This window comes from Dendronephthya gigantea, unplaced genomic scaffold (genome assembly GCF_004324835.1).
Source record: "Dendronephthya gigantea isolate DGI-Jeju-01 unplaced genomic scaffold, DenGig_1.0 000083F, whole genome shotgun sequence".
Classification (NCBI taxonomy): domain Eukaryota; kingdom Metazoa; phylum Cnidaria; class Anthozoa; order Malacalcyonacea; family Nephtheidae; genus Dendronephthya; species Dendronephthya gigantea.
Window position 1 is genome coordinate 429,909 of NW_021163093.1, and position 24,846 is coordinate 454,754.

Consider the following 24,846-nt stretch of genomic DNA (forward strand, 5'->3'; position numbering starts at 1 on the left):
TGCGAAACAAAACGCGAACTGTATTGTTTATGTTCAGAAGCTCTATATTGAAGACTGGCACATGCGCCGGAGTTAACCCCAGAACGGCGTCTTGTATTAGGTATGTATCCAGGGTTTTATGGAAATTTTGATATAAAAGCAAGTGAAATTCTATAGAACTTTCAACATTTTCTTTCATCAATTAAGACCATAGACCTCATTGATTAAAAACTCAAAATTTCCAACGACATAAAGAGACTTTTTGAGATTGCTATCACAATTTACTTTGTAAAAATCATTTGGCAGGGACACCACAACAGTTTACACCAATTACAGTGGGCCCTTACAATAAAAGCAGAGCACATTTAAGTGACGAAACGCAACCATACGATACAACAAGACAAAACGAAACAACGAAACGAAACCGGCGAAACAAAACAAAGCAGACCGAAACAAGATATGAAAACAGGGAAAACGAAACGTATTAACGTACGATTTAACCGCAATTTAGGCAATTTTCCGTGTCCGTCGATTATTTTGTTCATAGACCAGATTTAAAGCAGTACGGTAATAATAATGACTAAGCTTAAAGATTGATGTCTTAGTTCATCAGGCAGAATGTTCCATGTTCTGTTTACCATGCTTTGGTTACGATGTCAAATATTTTGACATTGATAACCATGCTGTTTTAATGGTCAAATGCTTGTCCTATGTAAAGTTGCAAGCATGTTTCGTGCTCATATACAAACATTAAACAATATAACAATGCTTTGGTTATGATGTCAAATATTTTGATATGGATAACCACGCTGTTTTATAATGGTCAAATGCTTGTCCTATGTAAAGTTGCAAACAAGTTTCGTGCTCATATACAAACATTAAACAATATAACAATGCTTTGATTATGATGTCAAATATTTTGACATTGATAACCATGCTGTTTTAATGGTCAAATGCTTGTCCTATGTAAAGTTGCAAGCATGTTTCGTGCTCATATACAAACATTAAACAATATAACAATGCTTTGATTATGATGTCAAATATTTTGACATTGATAACCACGATGTTTTAATGGTCAAATGCTTGTCCTATTTAAAGTTGCAAGCATGTTTCGTGCTCATATACAAACATTAAACAATATAACCATGCTTTGGTTATGATGTCAAATATTTTGACATTGATAACCACGCCGTTTTAATGGTCAAATGCTTGTTCTACGTAAACACTGGTTTAAAATTTAACCCAGGGTTAGCGCTAACCAAGCTTTGAACAACTGGGACCAGGGCGTTTTGTGTAGACAACGGTATACTTACGAAATTACTCCCGTAAAAAGAAATGCGCGTTTTGTTATTCTATTGGTATATTACATTCAATCAAAAAGTACAAAAGCCACATATTGAGGTTAGTTTTCTCTATATATTCCCGGCGCCAGACATTTTCACCGACTTGTACATGTTTGGTATTCATGCATCGCAACACGACAGTTCCTGGGACTAATCAGTTTCGCTACTCCTCAATTGTAGACGAATCTTCCCTAGTTCTTTGAGAACTTTGTCCAATTTGCTTTCCAAGAAATTCTGTTAAAAGAGTGCAAATATGCATTTTTCAAGATTTTTCCACAAAAGAGGACCACGTAGCGCTAATGGATGAGGCAAAAGGGGACAAAGAATATTTAAATATGTTCCTAAATACAAACTGCCAGTATTTAAAACGTTTTATACAATTCAAATTTGGTAATTAAATCTGATAGTGTTATTTTAAAACAGTAGCGTAGCCAGCCTGTCGATTTGTCCCGCTATGCTAATATTTTAGTGTTCACTGACTGTGAAAACAATGGAATTCTAAAAACATGAATAATTATAATAACTCGAAATTTAACGCCTACGTCTACCAAATTTACGTGGGTTTTGTATGAACGCTTAAACTATTCATCTGAAATTATATTTAGTGAATATTTAAAATGAATTTCAAATTTCAGCTTAGTCATAATATACTCGGCACTAGCCTTGTCTTCTTTTTCCTGTCTCGACATCTGCGACCAGGAATTTTTTGTCAAGGCAGTCTCTAACTTGATGAAAAACAAAAGCTATAGTGTCCGAGTGTTCGTTTTTGGGGGTATTTTTTGGGTTTGGGTAATATTATCTAAACATAAGAAAATATTGTCTCTTCGATAAAGCAAAGCACAAAACACAGTATATAGCCCTAGGAACTTACAATCGGGCTATTTAATAGCTAGGTATTTAACTTCACAAAAATAATAGCACGTAAAGTCTAACCTCCATCTTTGACTTGTAATTACCTGAATTAATAATGTTAATAGAACGAATAGGAGTGCAATTAATGCCAAAATCATACGAGTGATTACAAAATCAACCGACCGCGCAGCGGGAGGTTGATTTGTTAAGCACGAGTATGATTTGGCATTAATTGCACGACTTAATTCGTTCTATTACTTATTAATTATCCATCTTCTGTAATCAAAAATTCTGGTCATTTTCTTCTGCAAATATATCATTTAAAAGGTCAAAATTTTCAAAATCATTGTCAAATTCCTCCATTTTTGAAAATTTCGCGCCCCAAAAGAAAACAAATTCTTATTTTGTATCCTGAATGCTGATTGGCTACTTGTAAAGCTATGCTGAATTTCATTGGCTGTGAACAAGAGTGCGATTACAGCTCACCAAGAGTGCGATTAATGATTAATCGCACTCCTGTAAACCAATCAAATTGAAGTATTTGACAGTGATTACAGAAGATGGATAATTAAAAGGAAAACCGACGTTGGTATCACAGTTGTTTCTCCCTGCAGTGCAATCTTAGGACTTGCTAGGTCAAACGTTCATATTCAGTTTTCAGATTTTTTCATGGTATGTCGGTGCTGACCAAATCCAGACTAATATAGCATCTCCCATAACCAAAATTATATGGTATTTTACTTACTTTTCGAGTTCAATGATCCTTTGCCTGACTCGTTATTAGCTCTCAATCGTGTTTTTGAGCATAACTATGAATTCGGCTCGCCGGCTTTCTCGATTCACCGTTGTCATGATTTACATCCTGTTCTGAAAAAAGTTTGAATAGTTTATAGTACATTTGATAAACAAGCTACACCAATTGCGTGCCGTATATTCGAATTTGTAGATGTTGGATTTGAGATCTCTTTTTCTAACCTGACAAGTCACCAAGGAGAACGAAGTGCGAGAAATTTTGTTTCAGAGAAGTAAAGAAGTATACAAATTTGGCAATTTTTTGCAATGGATGGAACATGGTCATGCAGTCGATGAGATCAACATGCTGTAAATAATAACTGACCTTTCTTATAAAGTTGATTGCAATAAGCACAGACCAAACTATCTTCTTCCTCGTATTCCCGATCGTGCATTTTCTTAGAGCCATTGGGATATTTTGTGAACCTACGACCCTCGACAACATCTGATGGCTTTACCGATGACAAGTCAACCATTTCATCTCTTTCCGCTCGATTGCTATAATAGTTCAGAGAGCGTAAATTACTTTAATACTCCGATTTGAACACTAAAATCATGAAGTTCAGAACTAACGGTTTGTTAATCATGTTTCTAAACTAGAATTCTGATCTCTTAATGGTTGTAGTAGTGGTAGTGCAAGTCAAACCTGAAGAATGGAATGATTTCAACCAAGGTTGAAACTTCCATACCTAAATCGTCGCGTGCTCTCCTTATAGTGATCATATTTCAACCTTTCTCTGTCTTCTTTAATATTATTTTCAACTCTAATTTTATCAGTGATAAGGCTAAAATTGGTTGGCTGCTCCCAGGTTCTTCTGCTTGATCTTTCGACGATCCTGCGGCAACTGCAACGAAACACTTCAAATGTAAACTGTTCCAAAATAACTTTGCAGTTAACCGTATTATTATCCATCATTCAAAGCCAATATTAATCAGTGGCGGGTCTAAGGGTCCTACAGCTTAAAATCGGAATCGCATTCGCAGATTTTAATGTATAAGAATATTCTTTTCAAATCTATAAGCAACAGTGTTGTTATTAAGGTGTTTTTAATTCAAAATTAAGCTGTGTAATTTATTCTGCACACCCCCAGATCCGCCATTGAATATGAAGTAATTATTTTGGAAGTGCTGCAATATCTCCTGCTGAGTGTTGGGCAAATTTGCGAGAATGGTCTTCCTACCTGCTCTGGTTGCCCAGGACTTCTCGTAGTGAAGTTTCCAAATTTCCCTTAGTTATATTAGCCTCGGATAATTCCCTGTAAAAAGATTTAATGGACAATTTGCATGTTCGACTAATTTTTATCAAAGCAAGCGGAACGCGTACTAGAATTTGCTTGCCCATGTTTCAAGCATTTTACAACTTTTCGTTTCAACTTTTACAGTTTTACAGTTTAACCTTATGCTTTATGTACTATATAGAACGTAGACCAGGTGCATTTGATTGTTTTCTGTAGAACGGACTTTAGACAGGGCCATGATAGTTTATTCATATCCCAGATTTGCATGCAACTTAAGGCCCGTTTACACTCGCGATTTTTGCTGCGATTTAATATGCAATTTTCTCCTTTTGATAGATACGAACGAGTGAATTAGTTTTGAATGCTCAAATAGGAGCTCGTGCTCATCGGAGTATTGCTAAGTTTTGACTCGTTCACATCTATCAAAAGAAGAAAATCGCATATAAAATCGCAAGAAAAATCGCAGGTGTAAACCGGCCTTTACCTTCGTAAATTTTGACCTTACCCTTGACTTTCAGCTAACTTTTCTTCTAAAAGATACACGTGTCCCTTGATAACCAAGAAAATGGAATTATTATACATAGTAGATGATTGTACGCTCTTTCGAACACACGTTAAATATATCGTGCAGTTTATACTCTGACTTTGTAATAACCTAATGCGTTCTGTGAATTACTAGTGATATTAGAGAGATTTAGCATGAAGACGTGAAAATGGTGTGGCATGTCCATTTTTGGACGCATCACGCCATTTATTCGCCATTTTCACGTCGTCTTTGACGTTCACGTCTTCATGCTAAAACACCCTATTATGTTGTTAGACGACAGAAATCGCGGAAACCTAGGTTGCCATCTTTCTGGTTATAATTAAACAAAACGTTCAACGTTAAGACTGCATGAGGTTTCTTTAACATATGTATTATCTTTTAATGTGTACCTTCGTCTTTTCATGTTTCTCGGTGAGAGAATCGTATTCGTTAAGAACCTGCAACGAGAAAGACTTTTGAAAGAGAACTGAAGAACTGAATTGAGTACCAGTCGCAAAGGCGATTACTGCACTTTTAAAGAAATAGAGGGTGGGGTTCAGCAATGACACCGCCACCGGGGACAGTAGATGGCCTATATGAGGTGTCCGAGTACCATAATCTTTTGGTGTAAAAAATCCTGATAGGATTACTCATATTTTTCACATCAAATTCAAATGCATTTTAAACTGTTCTTCATTTCAAAAACTTTGTGTGTATATCATTGTTTTCTTTGAACATGGCAAGAAGAAAAATCCATAAAACTAACCCTTTTTAACATATCTTTATCTCTTTGAATACTCTCTCTGATTTCATTCTGTCAAAAAAGTTGTATGTACATTTATATTGTTTGTTCTCACTAATGATTAAAACATAACGGAGAAACCAGTCTCATCGATCGTTCCCATCATTTCAAATACTCACTAGTCCAGCCTTGGCAGAACTAGCGGACACATCCTTGACTGTTTGTTCAAGCGATACAACTTTTTTCTCCAGGTCTTCAATGGTCAAATCTTTATCTCGATTTTGTACAACCAAACGATCGACTCTCTTTTGCGTTGCACTAAACATACTTCTCTCCACCTCAAATTTCACTTTCTTATCTTCCTAGAAAACAAGAAGCACCCACTTCCCAACTGAGTTTAAAATATCTACCCGGACGTGCCTGTCATTTGTTTATAGTGATTTATTTAGGTTCTTCGTATAAAACATGCATATAGGAAAAACAACAATATTAACATAAAATGGCGCTTAACTGAAAAGCGCGCTAAAACAGTATGTACTTCATTTAACATATTGTCAGTCATTTTCGACATCCTCCGGGGGCACGCGAAGATCTTGAATCCAATTCCTGATCTGTTCCATAGCTTTTCCCGCAGCTGCCCGTCGTGGCCGTTGTGAAATACGATCATTCACTTGGGTCGTTTGATCCCTTTGTTTGGCGTGATCCTTGTCTTTATTCTCACAATCATCCGTCTTTGCTCTTACTTCGAGAGGATAAAGTTTCGTTATCGGTCGGTTTGTCTTACCTACCAGTCTCTTGGCATTTCCTTGGAGTTCAGTTTCATTAAAGTTTGGATCTGATAGTTCGTCGTCATCAGACTCTCGTTCGGTAGAATTGTCAATCTCCTGCCGTATAACAGATGCGCTGGTGTAAGTGGCTGCTCGTCCTTTATATCTGATGACACGTAGGTCAAAGGTCTGTCGTTCATAATGGCTTCGATCTCCACTGCGAGGGTTTGTAGTGTTACTAAGTTCACCGACGCTTTACCGAGTACTTTCTTTAAGGCCGTTTTCGTCAGTCCTACCAATCTCTCCCAAAAGCCACCGAACCACGGCGCTCTCTTTGGAATGAATTGCCATTCTACGTTTTGCTTGTTTAATGACTCTTTCAATGCTGGTGATTTGAACAGTTTTCTCAATCCTTCGGCCGCTGACAAGTAGGTAGAAGCGTTGTCTGACATCATTAACTTCGGTAATGACTTTCTCGCGGCAAATCTACGGAATGCTAGCCTAAATGTTGGTACAGACATGTCCGTTACAATTTCGAGGTGTATTGCTCTTGTGGTGGCGCATGTAAAGAGTGCAATGTATGCTTTGGTTTCTGTTCCCGATTCTCTTATAAGCAAAGCTCCCGTAAAATCAACACCGGTGATTTCGAATGGTCGCGCTTCTTGAACTCTTGACTTATGTAGTGGTGGTGGATCGGGTGGATTATACGGGGTGCTGCATATCTTTCTGCAAGTGACACATTTATTGATGATCTTTTTCACGAGTTGCCGTCCGGAAGGAATCCAATATCGTTGACGTAATGCTGTTAAGGTGGCGTTTACACCAGAGTGTAACTGACGTTCGTGCTTCTCGGTGATGATGAGCTTCGTTAGGTCATTTCTCGGTGGCAGAAGGATTGGAAATTTCGTACAATCAGCGAGGGGGGCGTTGTGGATTCTCCCACCGGAACGAAGAAGACCAAACTTGTCCTTGAACAGGCAAAGTTGGCGTACTAGTGGTGGTCGTTGCGTAGTTTTCGATGAGAGGATTTGGATTTCGTTGTGATATGTCAACTGTTGCGCATTACGGATTAGTTGACGAGTTGCTTCATCTCTTTCGACTGGTGTCAGAGGACCAATTCTTGTAACTTCTTGTTTATCTCTGCAGTTTTTGACGAAACGTAAAACGTATGCTGTTATTTTGATTAATCTGGAGAGACTACTACAGCTCGAGATTTGTATGAGGTGGTGAAGTCCAGGCTGTTTGTAAGGATCGTGGAGTGTTATTGCTTTGTTCTCTAAACTCTCTGGATCCTCGGCTTGGGTCAGTAATGAGTGGGTTGAGGGGGTCCAAGATGGCCACATCTCTGGGGTTGCTAATAGCCAAGTTGGCCCGGTTTTCCATAATTCTGATGCCTTGAGTTGATGGGTGGAAATTCCTCTGGTGAGTAAATCGGCCGGGTTATCTGTTGTAGGACAATATTTCCAATCATCGATCGAAGTGAGGGATTTGATGTCTGCGACACGGTTGGCAACATAAGGTTTAAGTTGTTTACTACTGCGAAGCCAGTGGAAAACGATTTGACTGTCCGTCTACAGAAAAACTTTGACAATTTGGAGTATGTTTTGTAAGTATGAACATAATCGCGCTCCAATCGAGGCCGCCGTTAATTCTAATTGAGGTAATGTCAATCGTTTTAGTGGTGTAACTCGTGACTTAGCCATGGCGAATGAGGACTGATTGGCTTCTGAAGATTTCACATATGCTGCGGCTCCGTACGCTTTCAAGCTCGCATCTACGAATACGTGTAGTTCCGTGTCTTCAGGTAGGTTGTTCGTTGACGGGAAGTATTGACGGGGTACTTGTACACTGGTACTTGCTTCTAATTCTTTAGCAATATTATTCCATCGTTCTTGCATTTCTGGGGGTAACAGTTCATCCCATTGCAACCCTGTTTTCCATATCTCTTGCATCAAAATCTTCGAATTAACGACTACGGGATTAAGGAAACCGAGGGGGTCATAGATCTTCGATGATGTGCGCAACACTTCTCGTTTCGTAGTCGGATCAGCTTCTGATACGGTGACGTTGTTAGAATAGAGAAGGGTGTCGTCAGTGGTGTCCCACTTCATTCCAAGGACTTTGGGTTTGGGGTTGTCGTTTAGGAGGTTTTCACCAGCTGCGATAGTTTTGACGGTTTCGTTGTTAGATGACCACGATCTCAAATTGAACCCACCAGGTGACATCAATGTTCGTGCATTCGTGTAAAATGCGATTGCTTCTTCGTTGTTTTGGGCCCCTAAGACCAGATCGTCTACATAGATATCTTCACGAATGTGTTCTGCAACTGGGTGATTGAATTGTTTCAAATGTTTATCTAGTGTTGCGTTTAGAATAAACGGAGAACTTGTCGCCCCGAATAATACGCGTTTGAATCGATAAACTTCAAAGGCACTATTTGGATCTTTCGGATCGCTCAACCAGAAGAAACGAGTGGCGTCACGATCTTCTTCATTCAGGACAATATTTAGGAATGCCTTTTCGATATCTGCGGTCATTCCGTACTTCTGTCGACGAAATCTAAGCAATATCGCTGTTAGATCGTTGAGAATCGGTGGTCCAGTGACCAGGCAATCATTTAAACTTGGTTGATTTGACGTACTGCAGCTGCAGTCGTACACAACTCGTAGAGGTGTGGTGGATGATTCTTTAAATACGGCATGATGGGGAAGATAGTGACAGGTTCCAGTGTTCATACTGGGGTTTTCAACTTTCTCGATAAAGCCTTGATTGCACTGATTAACAATCACGTCGTTGTACATCATAAGTTTCTCGGGATCAGCAGCTAGTCGCTTCACCATTGATCTCGTTCTTTGTTGTGCAATTCTGACGTTGGATGGTAGTATTGGTTGTTCTGGTTTCCAAGGTAACTTGGCATGATACTTTCCATCTTTCAGAGAAATGGATGTGTCTTGATAATGTAGTAGGAATTCTGAAGTATCATCTTTCTGATCTGACCGAATTCCGATTGAGTCAAGTTCCCAGAAACGTTGGAGTTCAAATTCGACATCTTTGCTTGCTGTCATTACGTTTAAGATGGTGGTATTTAGTGTGGATGTCTGGTTGATCAATGAAACAGGTCCAGATAGAAGATAACCGATTTTTGACTTGGCAGCAGTTGGACCAGGGCCTTTAATTATTTCCGTTTCAACGATATTCCAATAATGATCTGCTCCGATCAAGAGATTGACTTCGAAGGTGGTCTCATTTGTTATGGGGTGGGCAAGTGTTAGTCCGTTAAGGTGGGGTAAACTATGCAATTCAATAGTGGCAAGGTTCTGTAGTGGGGCAGAAATTTGAGGAACGGTGATAACTTCAATGGGAATTTTTTCTCATTGGTGGGTTTTCAGTTGAGCATAAGCTGGTATGGTGTTTGCGATGACAGTTTTTGCATCGACCCTTTGTCTTACATTGTGATACTACATGATTATCATTAAGGCAGTTGAAACATAGTTTAGAATCTCGTACTATGTTGAGTCGTTGTTGCTTATCGGTTACAATGGTGCAGTTAGTTGGGTTGTGTGAGCCTTTGCAATAAACACATGCTCGTTTCACTGGGGTTAGTGGTCGATGGTGTGACTTGTATGATGGGTTCTGTGATTGTCCAATTGTGAAGGCTGCTGTGGGTGGATCGGGGAAATAACCATGGTGTTTGTTAGAGGGATTGTTCTCTCCTGCTTCTAATATATTGATTTCTCTGCGTAATGCTTTTCTGAGCTCATCAAGTTTCCATTCATTACTGTTGTGTTCTCTAGTAAGTGTCTTAATCAAATCTGATGGTAACTTCTTATGGATTATGGGGACCAAGATGTCTCCATATGCTTCATGCGACTTTCCTAATGCTTCAAGTGCACGGATGTGTGTTTCCAGTGTGTCATAGAAATCCTTTAAGCTTTGCAGTGTACTCGTTGGGCTTTGAATGTTTAATAGTGCTTGCATGTGTGCACTCACTGCTCTGTGTTGTTGACCAAATCTCTCTTGTAAGAGTTTAATACTTTCTAGATAGTTATTATCAGTCAAGGGAAACCCAGCTATTGCTCTCGATGCTTCTCCAGTTAGTTGAGCTCTCAAGTAGTTCATTTTCTGAATGTTGCCTAAATGGGGATTATCATGTACTGCGGTGCGGAATGAATCCCAGAATGACTGCCAAGACAATGGGTTGCTATCGAATGTAGGTAGTGCTAACTTTGGGAGTCGACTTGTGTTATAATGACTGTTCGATATCGTTGGATTCGTGCTTGGAGCCGATGCACCAGTGACGTTAGGCTGTTCTACGTTTAAAACAATTGATTCTCCACTTACTGTACTTGATTGAATTTGATTTGATTCTTCTACTTGCGTTTCTTGTAATACCAATGGTTGATCTGTCGACTCACTTTAATTCATTGTTGGTTGTTGTGTTGCTATCTGATGTTGTTTGACTCTCTTCGATAGTGTTCGTTGGCTCCTTTATAGACGTTTTGCTCTCGGACTTGATGAAATTTTTGGTTAAATAAATTGTTTCTGTGATGAGGCTCTGCGTGTCTTCTGCCTCTATAATCTCCGTTTCTAGATCTACAGGTTCAGTGATTAATGCAAATATCTTCTCGTCTAGATCTGCAAGTACTTTGCCTTTTCGTTCAAGTTGTTCTAATAGCCCGCTCAATAGGGCATTCTGTTCGTTTTGTTCGATTGTTTTAGCTCCGTTATTCTCTTGAAAAGTTTCGTTAAATGTGCCTTGTGGGCTCTTCGAGATGCTACTAAACGTTGTTGTTCTTCCATCCTGGTCACGGCACCAATGTCATTTGTTTATAGTGATTTATTTAGGTTCTTCGTATAAAACATGCATATAGGAAAAACAACAATATTAACATAAAATGGCGCTTAACTGAAAAGCGCGCTAAAACAGTATGTACTTCATTTAACATATTGTCAGTCATTTTCGACAGTGCCTTTGGCTAATCAGAATCCATCGAGCACACATTCTAGTATTTTTTTGAGTGAACCACGCGCAGAGTATAAAAGTATTACAAGTTTATGAGGGAACAAAACTATATGTCAATCATTACCTTGAAATTAGCTCAGAAGATCACTGCTATTTCACAAATTAACGAAAGCTATCAGCCTTTCGCGTGGAAATAGCCAGATAATCCACACTGATAAAAGACGTGAAGTCACTGATAAAAGAACTTACTAATTCTCTTTTCAATGTTTCAATTACAAATTCCAACTCGCGAACATTTCTGAGAAAAGAATAATAATACAAAATTCACAGTCACTGAATTGGCATATGGCTAGGAAACTAGGAATGGCGGACATAGTGTCACGGAATTTAAAATTGACCCAAAATCTTACTTATTGGTCTTTTCAACGAGTGTTAATCGCAAGCAAAATTATCTGTACTTTAATGCACTGATCGATGTCATCATTATGATAACATTATGACAAGCATTATCATCCCAATCTTACCTTTCTCTTTTCAGTCAAGATCACATTTGGTCTGCAGTTTCTCCCGCTGACCATCAGCCTCCTTCATCTTAACGGCCATCCCCTCTTTCACCCACTTCAACTCTTTCGATCTCCCATCAATAATTTGATTCGTAGCGAGAAGCTGCTGACACTGACTTTCCAACTCTTATTTTCGAACTGTAATTTGGGTCAACTGGTTTTGCATGAGTTGTTTGGCGCTTTCGAGGGCGTCGCATTTGCTGCTGAGCCCAAGGTTTGCTTGCGAAACGTTTTCGAATTCATTTTGAACTGCGTTTTCTTGTTGCTTGTGTTGAGAGATAATGTTTTTCATGTCAGTCAGCTGCTTTTTCAAGCCGAATATCTCGTCTTCGTAGTATCGCCGTAAATCATCCAATTGCCTTGCGTGTTGTTCTCGTAAGCAGGCGTTTCTATAAACAAGGCACACCACGGCTGATTGCATTAGAGTGAATGGTTGGAAGCTGGGAGTATCCTTTTATATGTTTGTAGATGTTTATCGTACAGGCTAGTGTAGTCATAAGGACTGTTTGTGTTGTGTTGTTGACTGGCGTCTTGGCCGGTACTTTAGAGTCATGTGGAGAGTGAATGCCCGTTGTCGGCGAGATGAGTTGAGAAACAAGCTTGTGCCTGTTTCAAATTAACATCCGTACGGTACACAGGTTTTTTTGTCAAGAAAGCAGTGGCTTTTCCTTCACAACATACTGAACGTGTTGTAGGTGACAACACTGACCCTCTTCAGTTCAAAATAGTTTTGAACTTAGTGTAGGAAATTTACATAGGGTAGAGGGGGTGTAATAATTACACCTTTAATTTCCCCCTCCGTGTAGGGTCCTGAGTAAACTCTTAAGAAACTTTTGTTCGCGTTTTGACTGCTTAGAAAGGACAAAACAACTCTCAATAGTTCACACTTTAGCCAAACTTTCGCCACATCTATCTCCCGTTTACACGATGTAATTCCTGCATATGATACAAGTTTCAAATCAGTGACGAGTCGGTTAAATCAAGAGTCTTACCTATTTTGACATGTCATGTTCTGTTCACTTTGGTGTTTCCACAGCCTTTCAAGGCGTGCATTCTGTCGCTTCTGAAATCCCTCAACAATTTCCACTTGGAAACATCAAGGTAAGCTTCGGGTGGCCCTTCATCGTTGTTCTCAAAACTCCGATCCATGGGAGTGGATTGCCCCACGACGATTTCGTCCGCTAAAAATGTCTGCTTCTCACCCCCTCTGACCTTTTCACCTAGAAAAAGTTCGAGAAATAGTTTACACCAAGACGGAGCATATCTTTCTGTTTTGTCGGAGTGCCTTAAATCGATTTATGATCATGCAAACACAATTATCGCTAAGGCAATTGGTGCTTCAATTATAATATCAACTGATTGACGTCATGAATAGCAGGAATGTAAAACAACGCAATGCTTTGGTTTAAGGTCTACAGATAGTTTATCAGATGAAAAATTATTGCATAAATCGGGTGCATAGCTTCCCGTCATGAAGAAGAAGAGAGGTTTTTCCGTCAAAAATATTCAGTTAAATATACATATTATTAACGAGTGGAATGTATCTCTAAATCATTCCGCTAAATACGAATCGAAAATTAACCAACTAAGGACTCTGATTGATACAAATTAAATAATCCACCCTCCAGTAATTACGTCAAAACTTTTCCGTTTTGAACCACCTTAAATAAAACATATTCCAAGTTTTACTCTCACAAGCTATGCATGTGCAAAGATGTAAAACATCCTTCTTCAACACATGCGTCAGAAATAATTTTTTTTCTTTTGACAAATAAATTCAGAAATACGCCATAAGAAAAAAACGAGGCTCAGGTTTTGGGCCCCATTCTCGTGTCATAGCTATTTCTCGAAAGAAATTGTGTGATTTTAGACAAAGAAACAAATTCTTTGACTAAACCTCGCCTAATACATTGGTCGCAAACATGAAACATAAAGTTCAAAAGCACTCCACTTGCGCTAAACCGCATGCATGCTCGCCTTCATTCTATTGTGTTACCGCGCAGATAATTCTGACGTCACGAACCATGTTCCCCTCAATCATGACTAGAAGCTCCTTTTTGTCATTTCATCCCCCACTAAGATATCCTTAAAATAGGCCCTGTGATCAAATGAGGATTGAAGTTACGTCAACATATCTCTAAACTGAAAATAATTTAGGACGCATTAATTCATCTAGGAAGCTGATGATGGCAAGTACAAATTGAGGCAAGTTCAAATTGACTCAAAGATTCAATTTTAATACCAATATAAGAGCAAGGTAATGTCAAGTTGAATGTTTTCAAATTATAACTGACTCACTTCCTGCATGTGAATCAGTGTCTGATTTAAACTACGAACCAATGCACATGCATGGCGACCGAATAAGCCCCGTTTGCGCTATTTTTGGCGAAAAAAACCTCTCTTCTTAAATGATGGCAAGCAAAGTACCCAATTTATGTAATAATTTTTCAATAAGCTCTTTGTATATAAACCGTAAACCAAATCATGTTAGCATGAGGTAGTCGAAATTCGTAAATATTCCTGTACATATTCTAGCCGTGCCGTTTTAACACATTGATTATAGTGCCGGTAAACATGACTCATTTGTTGCCATACGTGTTCGGATATTGGTTCGTAGTTTAAATTAGGAAGAGGCAGTTCTAAGACATTCAACTGGTCCTAAATGGATACTCATGTGAGTCAGTCTTGTGCATGGCTGTCGGTCTGCACGATTGATCGATTTTACAAAACGCAGTAAAGTGAAAAAACGAAATTATATATTCTTATATTACTTTACTTATATTTAGCATCAAAATTGAATTTCGAAGTCAATTTCAACTTGGCATTGTTCTCGTTTTGGTTAATTGGTTTGAATCTAATTAACTTCCTAGATTCACGCGTGTATAGATAATTACTGCAAATGTTTAATCACCTTCTTTGAACCACATGCAAGCATCTCTCTTTTGTCGACTGAAGAGTTTGCCTTGGTCCCCGATAATAACCTATCAATAAACTATACGACCTTCCATTTTTTCCTATATCGATCAACACACCTTCCCAGAGATATGTTGACGAAACTTCTGAAAATATATACATATAAACTGATTCTTGAACTTTGCCCGGTGCACGTCTCAATGTTACAGACATGATCTCATACTAAAGCCCCTTTACACTACACTCAATTTTTTGGTACGGCACGGCTAAAATGGGTACCCGTGCCCATTTCATCTGTGCTCGGCCTTTGTTTTGGTAGCATGAGCACTAGTAAAATTGGGCACGGGTGCCAATTTTAGCCGTGCCTGCCAATTTTAGCCATGCCTTGCCGATAAATTGATTGTAGTGTAAACGGGCCCTTAAGAACCAACATCGGAATTATTCGCGGAGACACAATAGATTAGAGGTTTCTATGCGTTTCAGCGCATATGCACTGATATTGAACTTTTAATATGTGTCATCTTTGCGACCATCGTATCAGACCAGGTTTTGTCATAGAAATTGTTTCTTTATATAAAAACACACGATTTGTTTCGAGAAAATATCGAAAAACTATTCCGTTTGTTCAATTTTCACTCTGGGTTATTTAATATTGTTAGAATTTTTTCCACTTTACAGGAAGCATTTCTCAATATCGGTCAACCATGCAGGGCTATCCACATGGACTTTCACGAATATACATTTATGTCAAGTTCAATGTCTCAAAAATGATTCTGCCTAGTTCAAAATAATATTTTGCGGTAATAATTTTAGCGTAAAAACCTTCGTCATCACACAAGACAAGCTAAGTACCCAATTTATGTAATAATTTTTCTTCTTATAAACTTCTGTAGACCTTATTAAACCAAAGGATGCGTGCATACGGCAGTCATATAATTAATGATCCGGTAACAATACTAGCCGTGTCGTTTTAGCACATTGATTGTAGTGCATGCATATAAACAAAGCTCGTTTGTTGCCATACGTGTTCGGATATTGGTTCATATAGTTTGACTAGGAAGAGGCAGTTCTAAGACATTGAACTGGACCAAAATGGATATTCGTGTTAGTTCATGTGTATGGCTCTCAGTTCGCACGATTGACCGAAAACGATCACACTCATAAAATTAAGATATTTTGGGCCATAAGTGCCATATCTAGATAGCTACACGAAGCAATCACAGCTGCCCGTTTGAACTATAAGTATATATAACCTATCAATAAACTATACGACCTTCCATTTTTTCCTATCGACACACCTTCCCAGGGATATGTTGACGAAACATCTGAAAATATACAGTCATCATATCAACTGATTCTTGAACTTTCCTTGTGCACGTCTCAATGTTACAATTTCTGTGACAAAACCTGGTCCGATACGATGGTCGCATAGATGACACATGCTACCAAAACAAAGGCCAAGCACAGATGAAATGGGCACGGGTACCCATTTTAGCCGTGCCGTACCAAAAAATCGAGTGTAGTGTAAGTGGGGCTTATTTGTCTGCATGGTTGATGCTATTGAGAAATACCGTAGAGTGAAATTTTATATAATCTTATATTACGATATTTATATTTATATTAAAATTGAATCTTGAAGTCAATTTTAACTCAATGGCCTCAATTTGTACTTGCCATCATCAGCTTCCTACAGATCAAATAATGCGCCTAAATAATACATATATACATGAAATAACAACCACCAAGGATTATACACTATTTCCACAAGGTCTTTGTTCACTCTTTGTCATTGCTATCCCCTTATATAAGGAGATTCGCGTGCAAATATGTTGTGGAAACCCTGGTGCAGTGGAAATGAAATTTAACGTAAACGGTGCTATAAATTATATCTGTGCTTTTGATTAATAGGTTATAACACATTCGAATGCTTTGTGATACGCATAATTATCAGTCGGTTTTATTGACTCTTCGCCCGAAGACCCTTCCGTCGTACAACACGAGAGTCGGTTATTTTTAGCCGTGTGCCGCTTCGCGCCGCTGTCTCAAAGGAGTGAATGCGCGCTGAAGATATGCTGACGTCACGCTGTTTATTCGTATATTTTTCCGGCGGAATATGAAAACAACAACAATATATAAAGAGGCTTGTTTTAGCTTGTATGCACAACTGATCGCCAACCATCTTGCTGTCCATTCGAGGATCAGAGAGGACTATAAATTACAAAGGTAGAGGATTTACGATATTGTACAAATTGTTTGATTATTACATGCAATGAATATCAGCTATTGAAATAGCGTGTCCTTGTAAATGCGAATGTGTTCTTCTAAATGAAATAGGGTGTACCTGCAATTAATGGACGCGTGATTGCTATAAGTACAATTTTTATTTGAAAATAAATGGCTATTCTGAAATGGCTATTTTTAAGTATCTAGAGGACTCAAATGTCAAAATTTTCTCACTCCGCGCCAACCAAAGTACAGCGCCTCGTCCTTGTCGCCGTTTTTGAGAAATATTCCATGCCTCTGAGATTTCATATCTATATATTGTAACTAATATAACAATAGAATTGATGTTCGCGGGCATAAATATGTTTTTGGCCCGACTCTGAACTCATTTTGTATAAAAAATTATGCAATGGGTAAAAACTTCTGTCATTCTTCTAATTGGCTTAAACCAGCAGGCTAAAATATATTTCAGCCCGGCAAATGTATCATTTTAGCCAGCAAAGTACACCGCAATTCCCACCAAAGTTAATATAATAGACGGTTCAACAAGCCAATGTATAATCAATTCGGTATATATCAATATATGCTTTACATGTATGTAGCTATATATTTAATAGTTCGAGACACACAGTGTTGGGCGACGCATGCAAGTGTGTATTTCCACTGACAAAGTTGCCCATTCATAAGGGATAGCAAATATAACAAAACATAATTTACGAAAATAGCTTTGTATAGGTCGAAGCAAGTAGTGTTTTCACAATTTTTTTTCTTTTAATTATTACTGAATGGATTGGTTTTCGGCCTAGATCAATATTCACGAAGGAATTGGCAAGGAACGTACAACAAAGTGAAAATATTTCACTGATTTATATATAGGTCATTGTAAATTTGTGTTAAGCATATTTACGGCATACAATGCAAGCGCAGATATACGAGGAAGGAATAGTCAATAGTAAGCGAGGCTTGTATAGGTTGGAGCAAGCGATGTGTTTACAACATATTTGCTTCATTATTATTTTTGAACCGGGCAAACCATCCGGAAATACACGTAGTTGCACTGTACTGTACATCTGATTTCAAACCAAATGTCATTAAAGATCCTTTCAGTGCATGACTGCACTGTCATATTATAGTCATTGTTAAATATTATATCCTTACTGAAAGGTATACCTTTCCATTTAGTTGAACGTTATCGTACCCGGAGTTAACGCCTGATCTTGCCGTCTTACACTGTTATCTTTGAAATGTGAATAAAAACATTACGATTCGTTTTTAGGTTAAATTAATTGCTGTTGCTATTGTTAAAAAATCAACCATGAAAGAAGGTATTTTATCCGTTTTCTACATGCACATGATTTTTCGTTGCATCAGAGTTGTTGAACTTTTTCAAGTTCCTCTGCCGTGCCTTTATATGATACAATTACGTACACTATATATATATATATATATATATATATATATATATATATATATATATATATATATATATATATATATATATATATATAGATTTGTTATATGCATGACTCGCGCGGGCCTTTTCGCGATAGTTGTGCGTTCAATATATGAAGCCGCGTACACTAGCTATTGGACCAAAAGAAGAACTAGTGGCGTTGAGAATATAATTTGTCATCTCATGTAGCTGGATCAGTTGGGGCATTCGAAGGAAGCAATGCATGACAATATATTCCTCGTTTGGGGGATAATATTACGCTGCCCATTGGACTACCAAAACGGCAAGTCTTCACATCACCCGTGTTAAAAAACGTCTGAAACGTTCGCATGCATAACAGTTCAGAGCTAACAGAGAGCTGTTATTCTATTTCTTTATAACTTCTGTCATAAAATAATCGTTGGTCAATCATTCTCCAGCGTAAATCATTAGAATACGGTGCAGGCATTTTTGATTGACAATAACTAGTTTACGCGGCTTCATATATTGAACGCGCAACTATCGCGAAAAGGCCCACACGAGTCATGCATATCGTAATATTTGTCCTTAGTATACTCTAGGTAAGTGTAAACGTAACATCTCAATGTCCGAGCTAGACGTCACTAACCTTTGGTTTCATTGATGGTAATCGTGATTAATTTTATATTCCCAGGTCTCGCTTTTGTTCTAGCACTAACCACAGCTTATATGCTGTCAAGTTCGCTTGTTACGTCACAAGCGTCACAAGGTAAATTTTTTTTTCCGTAGTATATTGAGCATAATAGCTGAACTGACTAAGGATCAACCTGGCAGCGGCCTCCTGGTAATCCAGGCGGAAATCGAATCCCAAATGCTATAAAGATTATAATGGCTAATAAATTGTTTTTAAAAGAGCATAAAGAACATAGCGTTTATAAAAAGTCAATGACCCAATCAGTGACGGAACGTATTGGCTGAAGAAATCTTCAGACTAAGAGCCGGACTAAGTTACAAGCGAATATAAATTTTATAGTGAGGTAATGAAGGTATAATGGTATATATGGCGTGCCTTTAACGGATGGAATAATACTTAATTCTGCTTTGTCAGATTGCTTTAAGCCTGTTACACGGTTCAATTTTTCTTGCAACTTGCAATATAATTCTTCTTTTGAGAGATGTAAATTTGGCAACTACCGGACTTTTCTCTTTATTACACTCCATGGCGTTTCTTACACTTACATTTTGAAGACTCTTCACTAATTTACATCTCTTAAAAGTAGAATTGCATTGCAAGTTGCAAGAAAAATTGCACCGTGCAAATTGCCCTTTAAATCGAGTTGTGATCATGCAAACACAATTATCGCTAAAGCAATCCCAGCCCATGATGCTTCCACAATCTGCATGCTTCAGGCTTACTTATTAAGTAAGACGTCTTCAATTCTATATATATTTATATATTATATATATACATATATATATATATATATATATATATATATATATACATATATATATATATATATAATATATTATATATATATATATATATATATATATGTACAATAAGAATTGCATATGTTGTGTAATATGATTGAAATCCCATTCGAATGTATTCATATGCAATTCTAATTAGACTTTGAGTATCTATCTATCTATCTATCTGCGGCAAACGTTTTTGCAAATGGGTGTATATATATATATATATATATATATATATATATATATATATATATATATATATATATACATATTGTGTTGTTGCTTGTTCATTTATATCCTTTCCTCTAGTATGTGGACCAGATGGCAATACTTATCCCAATCATTGTGTATTGGAGGAGACTGCTTGTGTATTCAACGAAGGAACCCTAATTTATAGCGAAGGACCTTGCGGTAAGTAAATCATTTCACTAAAAAAGTCTTCTCCAGGAAATTTGAGAAAAATAAGATAATAGGATGGAAGAATAGTTATCATTGCATCTATTACTGCATTCTGACGCAACCTCTTTCCTTTCGTGTACCAACGATACTGCAATATTTAAGAAATAGAAAACATTTTCCGTGTTTCTATACAGTTATAGAAACACGCCTGGGAGTTTGGGAGAACAAAAAATAATCAGTGGGAAAACGAGCCCGTATATGGCGAGTTTTTAAAGTTATTTCGAGTTCTCCCAAACTCCCACAAGTGTTTCTATAACTGTATAGAAACACAGGAAAAAATGTTTTCTATTTCTTTTATAATATAACTCAATAAAAAGATTTTGTACAAATATTATAATTCGATTTAATTACAAATTCTCATTACATCGCTTCGCTTGTCAAGTTCGGCGGGAAAATTCCCGTGTTTCTATACAGTTATAGAAACACGCTTCTCGACCAATCAGCACGCGCGTACTATAAATGTTATACTATAAATGTTATTGTTACTTTAGTGTTAAACTCAATGCACAGTGAATTTTACAGGGGCCGGTTGTATGAAAGCTGGATAGCGCTATCCACCGGATAGTGATTTTTTGAACCGTTCTAAAAATGCTTGAAGAACATTAAATTTTTAGTTTTGCCGGAAAAACACTATCTAGTTGATAGCGCTATCCGGCTTTCATACAGCCAGCACCTAAAACGTAGACTTGTCTCTGCCTCAGATCCAAAATGTGCGCAAGTCTGCCCTGTTAACTACGACCCACAATGTGGCACCGACGGCAAGACATATCCTAACCCGTGCCTGTTGAAAGTTTCCTTGTGTAAAACTAACGGAGTAGTGAGATTGGATTATCACGGAGCGTGTGTAAGTAACATGCATGTGTACAACAATATTTTCAGTTTGTGAGATGAACATGCATCCCAAATATATTGCAATATTCATGTACATATGAATCTACAATTCTCACCAGCGATTCGCATCAGCTAATAAAAAATACAATATCTAACTGCATGTGAGCTTTTACGAGATCTGACTGGCTGAGCTAGTAGAAAATGTTCCTGCTCATGATCGTCAATTAAATATTACGTTCGTCCTATATTATGGTGTTAAATGACTCTGCGTACACGGTACATCAAAACAATTTTGAGAATCAGTATATAGTGAAAACAGACTTCGGTCTATTTTCTCCATTTGTGATAACGTGCAAATGATCCAATTTTTGTTCATGCCCGATAATTTCGTCATAGCGTTGACGATGAGTCATGACATGAACTATAATTGATGTCACAAGCAGCAGAAATGTAAAACAACAAAATTAATGCGGGGATATAAATTTGTATCACCCGTTTTTTAGCTCGCCTGCACTTTAGTGCAAGAGAGCTATTGCTATAGTCTTGGCGTCCGCGTCCCCGTCCCCGTCCCCGTCCCCGTCCCCGTCCCCGTCCCCGTCCCCGTCCCCGTCCCCGTCCCCGTCCCCGTCCCCGTCCCCGTCCCCGTCCCCGTCCCCGTCCCCGTCCCCGTCCTCGTCCTCGTCCCCGTCCCCGTCCGCGTCCACACTACATGATAAGTAGAATGTTAAGATGCCACTTTTATTTTCCCATTATTTTCAACTTATCTACTTAAGGAGTCTATTTGTTGCAAAAGAACCATTTACCAGGGGGGAGTGAAAATTATACAACAAAATATAATGATAAGGTCAATGTTAAAATGCTATATTTTTTCTATACTTTGGCTTTACATCAGAGGAATCATTATCAATATAAGTCATCAATATGCATTGTGACTATTTAGTGCCATTTTGTACACATTTATACAATAATAAAGAGAGTTTTGCTCAAAATTATCAAATGATAAGGTGAATGTTAAGCTAATTAGCATAATGATAAGGTCAATGTTAAGATGTTATATTTTTTAAATATTATGGCTTTGCATCAAAAGATTCATCATAAATATAGCTCATCGATATGTCTTGTGACTATATGGTGACATTTAGTACACATTTACACAAAAATAATGGGAATTTTGTTCAAAATTATCAAATGATAAGGTGAATGTTAAGCTAATTAGCATAATGATAAGGTCAATGTTAAGATGCTATATTTTTTAAATATTATGGCTTTACATCAGAGGAATCATCATAAATATAAGTCATCGATATGCATTGTGACTATTCAGTGCCATTTGGTACACATTCATACAATAATAAAGAGAGCTTTGCTTAAAATTATCAAATGATAAGGCAAATGTTAAGCTTATTAGCATCATGATAATGTCAATGTTAGAGTTATCCAGAGTTATCACGCTCATTACGATTTTCAGGGCTATTGTGTAGCCCTGTTTTTTTTAGTTCAAAGTTGTAGCTGAATCATATTTAACGAAAGTATTTGTACAACCCTAAGCCAAATGAGAAATTTTCAAATATTTTCACCTGTATGCTACCATATGTTTGTATTGCATGTACATGTACAATTATAAATTATGAGATTGTGTTGTGACATGCCGTATCAAAATTCAATCGCTTAATATAGAAATCATTCAGGGAGTGAATATAATTATATAAAACATAGTCCAACGTTAAAGTTTAAAGAATATTGTCAGATAATTCGCAATTACAAGCTTTAGCACATAAGTATTTATAAGTAGAAAGCCGATAGGCTCGGAATGCAAAGGCAAATGGCAACGCATGTGACATATATTTGCATATTATTTATGTAGATACACATGCAAATATATTATTAAAGCCAGTTAAATTGTAGACAGGGCCCTATAAGATTTATGTACATACCTTTTCGTTGTTTGATGCATAATCCTTTTTTGTGTAGGTATAAAAATCCAATCTTGTCTTTTTCATAAAGCTAGGCGCACACACGACGATTTTAGTCGGCCGATTCCTGTCTAGATTGTCTAGATGGATGTTTTCATCAAAATGTGGCGACGGGCAATCTATACTTGGTCAGATTAGACCAAGTAGACTCGCGTACACGCGCGAGGCGCGAGCGCCGCGAGAAGGAAAACATGTCTGGGCAAGGGCTGCCTATATGTCTAAACCTGAATGGACCAACTACCGTAAAATCGTTGTGTGTGCGCCCGGCTTAAAGCAGGGCCTTTTGCCTGGTCCGTTAACTTACCTGTTGATATCACGTGCGCGGATTGTGAGAAACGGAAGAAATATTGGTCACAAATAAAACTAATGTAATTCCGAGGCCAGTTTTGGCCAGTAATTCTGAGGTCACAACTAATATCTGGGATTTTAGCCTTGTAGTTTCTAATAAAAAGATCGGTAATTTGTGCTTCATACAGATACCTTTCATACATTCCTTATTCTAGACAAACAGTGCAGGCGAGCGTTAGGTGGTTTCAGCACCTCTCTGGTTTAAGTTAACAATTGAATTCGGTTTTTACATGATATGGGGAATTATCAAGTTTCAGTTTGTCGTTATTAACTTCAAACGTCGGCTTGATAATTTTTCATATCATGTTCAACCTCATCCAGTTATTGTTAAGTATTATAACATACAACTTGTATATATACAACCCTTTTTCATAGTAACAATTGCAATATCCTATAAGTAACTAGCAAAGTAAAAGGACATTTTTCTATCGTACTGCCAACATTTTTTTGTTTAATTACTTAATCGTGATAAAGTCAATTTCATTTCTTCACAGTTATTGCCAAATGAAAAGTAAACAAGAATCATGAAGATTTGATGACATACGTTTACTACAATTGATGTGTAGAGAGGGGGTCTTCATTCGCGTAGTTTGTGAAGCATGCTTGATGTAATTTTCGTTTGTTGTAGGGGAATATATGTGCTACATTCTTCAATCAATTTACAAATAAATGGTTGATCATGAATTTGCTGTAGTTCTTAATATGAGTGGTTTTCGAAGTGATCGCTTCTATCTAATTCTTTTTCAGAAGAAAAAAATGGAATTTATATACTCCTTTTAGGGTACATCACACAACCCACGATCCTCAATTTGGATGTTATTTATGATCAGATTATGCTTTGGCTGTGTCGGAACTTTAAAGTGACAAAACAAAGGACTAATTCATACGCGTCACATTTTGGTCGCGTCAAATGCACTTAAACAACAGCCATGAAGTGAGAACCATAATTTTACCATCATCATCTCATTATCTGTTGTTTGAATATGCCTTGAGTTTTTTCCAGCAAACTAAGAATATGTGCAGATGACACTGATCACGAGTTCACCTTTGCATGTGCGCCACGTTTTACGTAGAAGTATTAATTTGTGTAAAACGAAATTCTCCCTTGTTCGTCTGCGTATAGCAATGAACATTGAAAATGAAATATCAAAACTATGAGTAACTGCGTGATGGTAAGTGGTTTGTACTGGATTGTAGTATAGCGTGTACTTGCTCTCAGTTAAAGTTTGTGAAGGTTTTTTTGCCGATCGGAGATACCTTTGCCGATCGGCGATATTAGCCAATCAGATTGCAGGAAAGGCTAGGATTCCGCCCGCTGCTGATTGGTAAAAAAATAAAACGAATTATGATACATAGGAAGGAGTCCCCTTAATTTTGAACGTTTTTTCTTTATTTCTTTGCAAGAAGGCTTTACGCATAGCTCGACGTTTGCTGACAAGCTATA

The 24,846-nt window shown here is 37.6% G+C and overlaps 3 protein-coding genes across 6 annotated transcripts; 1 reads left to right on the forward strand and 2 right to left on the reverse strand.

Moving 5' to 3' along the window:
• Nucleotides 1-1,375: 1,375 nt before the first annotated feature.
• LOC114533047 lies at nucleotides 1,376-15,995 on the reverse strand. Of its 4 annotated transcripts, XM_028554628.1 has the most exons (14): nucleotides 14,677-14,881; nucleotides 13,789-13,907; nucleotides 12,758-12,985; nucleotides 11,727-12,154; nucleotides 11,452-11,500; nucleotides 5,652-5,834; nucleotides 5,497-5,544; nucleotides 5,141-5,188; nucleotides 4,710-4,753; nucleotides 4,148-4,222; nucleotides 3,656-3,811; nucleotides 3,292-3,464; nucleotides 2,920-3,041; nucleotides 1,376-1,556 (listed from the first exon to the last, which is right to left on the reverse strand). In XM_028554628.1, exons 6-13 carry the CDS (start codon nucleotides 5,796-5,798, stop codon nucleotides 2,962-2,964), a joined length of 771 nt encoding a protein of 256 aa, XP_028410429.1. In that variant the 5' UTR covers nucleotides 5,799-5,834; nucleotides 11,452-11,500; nucleotides 11,727-12,154; nucleotides 12,758-12,985; nucleotides 13,789-13,907; nucleotides 14,677-14,881; the 3' UTR covers nucleotides 1,376-1,556; nucleotides 2,920-2,961. The 4 variants fall into 4 exon arrangements, with proteins under 4 accessions (XP_028410429.1, XP_028410431.1, XP_028410430.1 ...); XM_028554630.1 differs by lacking the exons at nucleotides 13,789-13,907; nucleotides 14,677-14,881 and adding an exon at nucleotides 15,977-15,995; XM_028554631.1 differs by lacking the exon at nucleotides 1,376-1,556 and having other exon boundaries at nucleotides 2,948-3,036.
• On the reverse strand, nucleotides 6,027-9,304 carry LOC114533007. Its single transcript, XM_028554583.1, has 2 exons — nucleotides 7,998-9,304; nucleotides 6,027-6,405 (listed from the first exon to the last, which is right to left on the reverse strand). The coding sequence occupies exons 1-2, from the start codon at nucleotides 9,302-9,304 to the stop codon at nucleotides 6,027-6,029; spliced, it is 1,686 nt and encodes a 561-aa protein (XP_028410384.1).
• Nucleotides 15,996-16,748: 753 nt separating the features above from the next.
• LOC114533053 (four-domain proteases inhibitor-like) lies at nucleotides 16,749-24,041 on the forward strand. Its single transcript, XM_028554635.1, has 6 exons — nucleotides 16,749-16,901; nucleotides 18,178-18,226; nucleotides 19,007-19,081; nucleotides 20,101-20,202; nucleotides 20,952-21,094; nucleotides 23,897-24,041. The coding sequence occupies exons 2-6, from the start codon at nucleotides 18,217-18,219 to the stop codon at nucleotides 23,915-23,917; spliced, it is 351 nt and encodes a 116-aa protein (XP_028410436.1). The 5' UTR covers nucleotides 16,749-16,901; nucleotides 18,178-18,216; the 3' UTR covers nucleotides 23,918-24,041.
• Nucleotides 24,042-24,846: the final 805 nt, after the last annotated feature.

Bases quoted from the DNA above. Each gene is read 5' to 3' on its own strand.
- LOC114533047 (XM_028554630.1), bottom strand. From the start codon at position 5,798: ATGTTTAGTGCAACGCAAAAGAGAGTCGATCGTTTGGTTGTACAAAAT. The intron at 3,812-4,147 runs GTAGGAAGACCA...GTTTCGTTGCAG, and splicing joins GTCCTGGGCAACCAGAGCAG to TTGCCGCAGGATCGTCGAAA. The intron at 3,465-3,655 runs GTATGGAAGTTT...GAACTATTATAG, and splicing joins GAGAGCACGCGACGATTTAG to CAATCGAGCGGAAAGAGATG.
- LOC114533007 (XM_028554583.1), bottom strand. From the start codon at position 9,304: ATGACAGCAAGCAAAGATGTCGAATTTGAACTCCAACGTTTCTGGGAA. The intron at 6,406-7,997 runs GTACGGAGCCGC...ACGTGTCATCAG, and splicing joins GTAGATGCGAGCTTGAAAGC to ATATAAAGGACGAGCAGCCA.
- LOC114533053 (XM_028554635.1), top strand. The intron at 20,203-20,951 runs GTAAGTAAATCA...TCTCTGCCTCAG, and splicing joins TTATAGCGAAGGACCTTGCG to ATCCAAAATGTGCGCAAGTC. The intron at 21,095-23,896 runs GTAAGTAACATG...ATTTCTTCACAG, and splicing joins TGGATTATCACGGAGCGTGT to TTATTGCCAAATGAAAAGTA.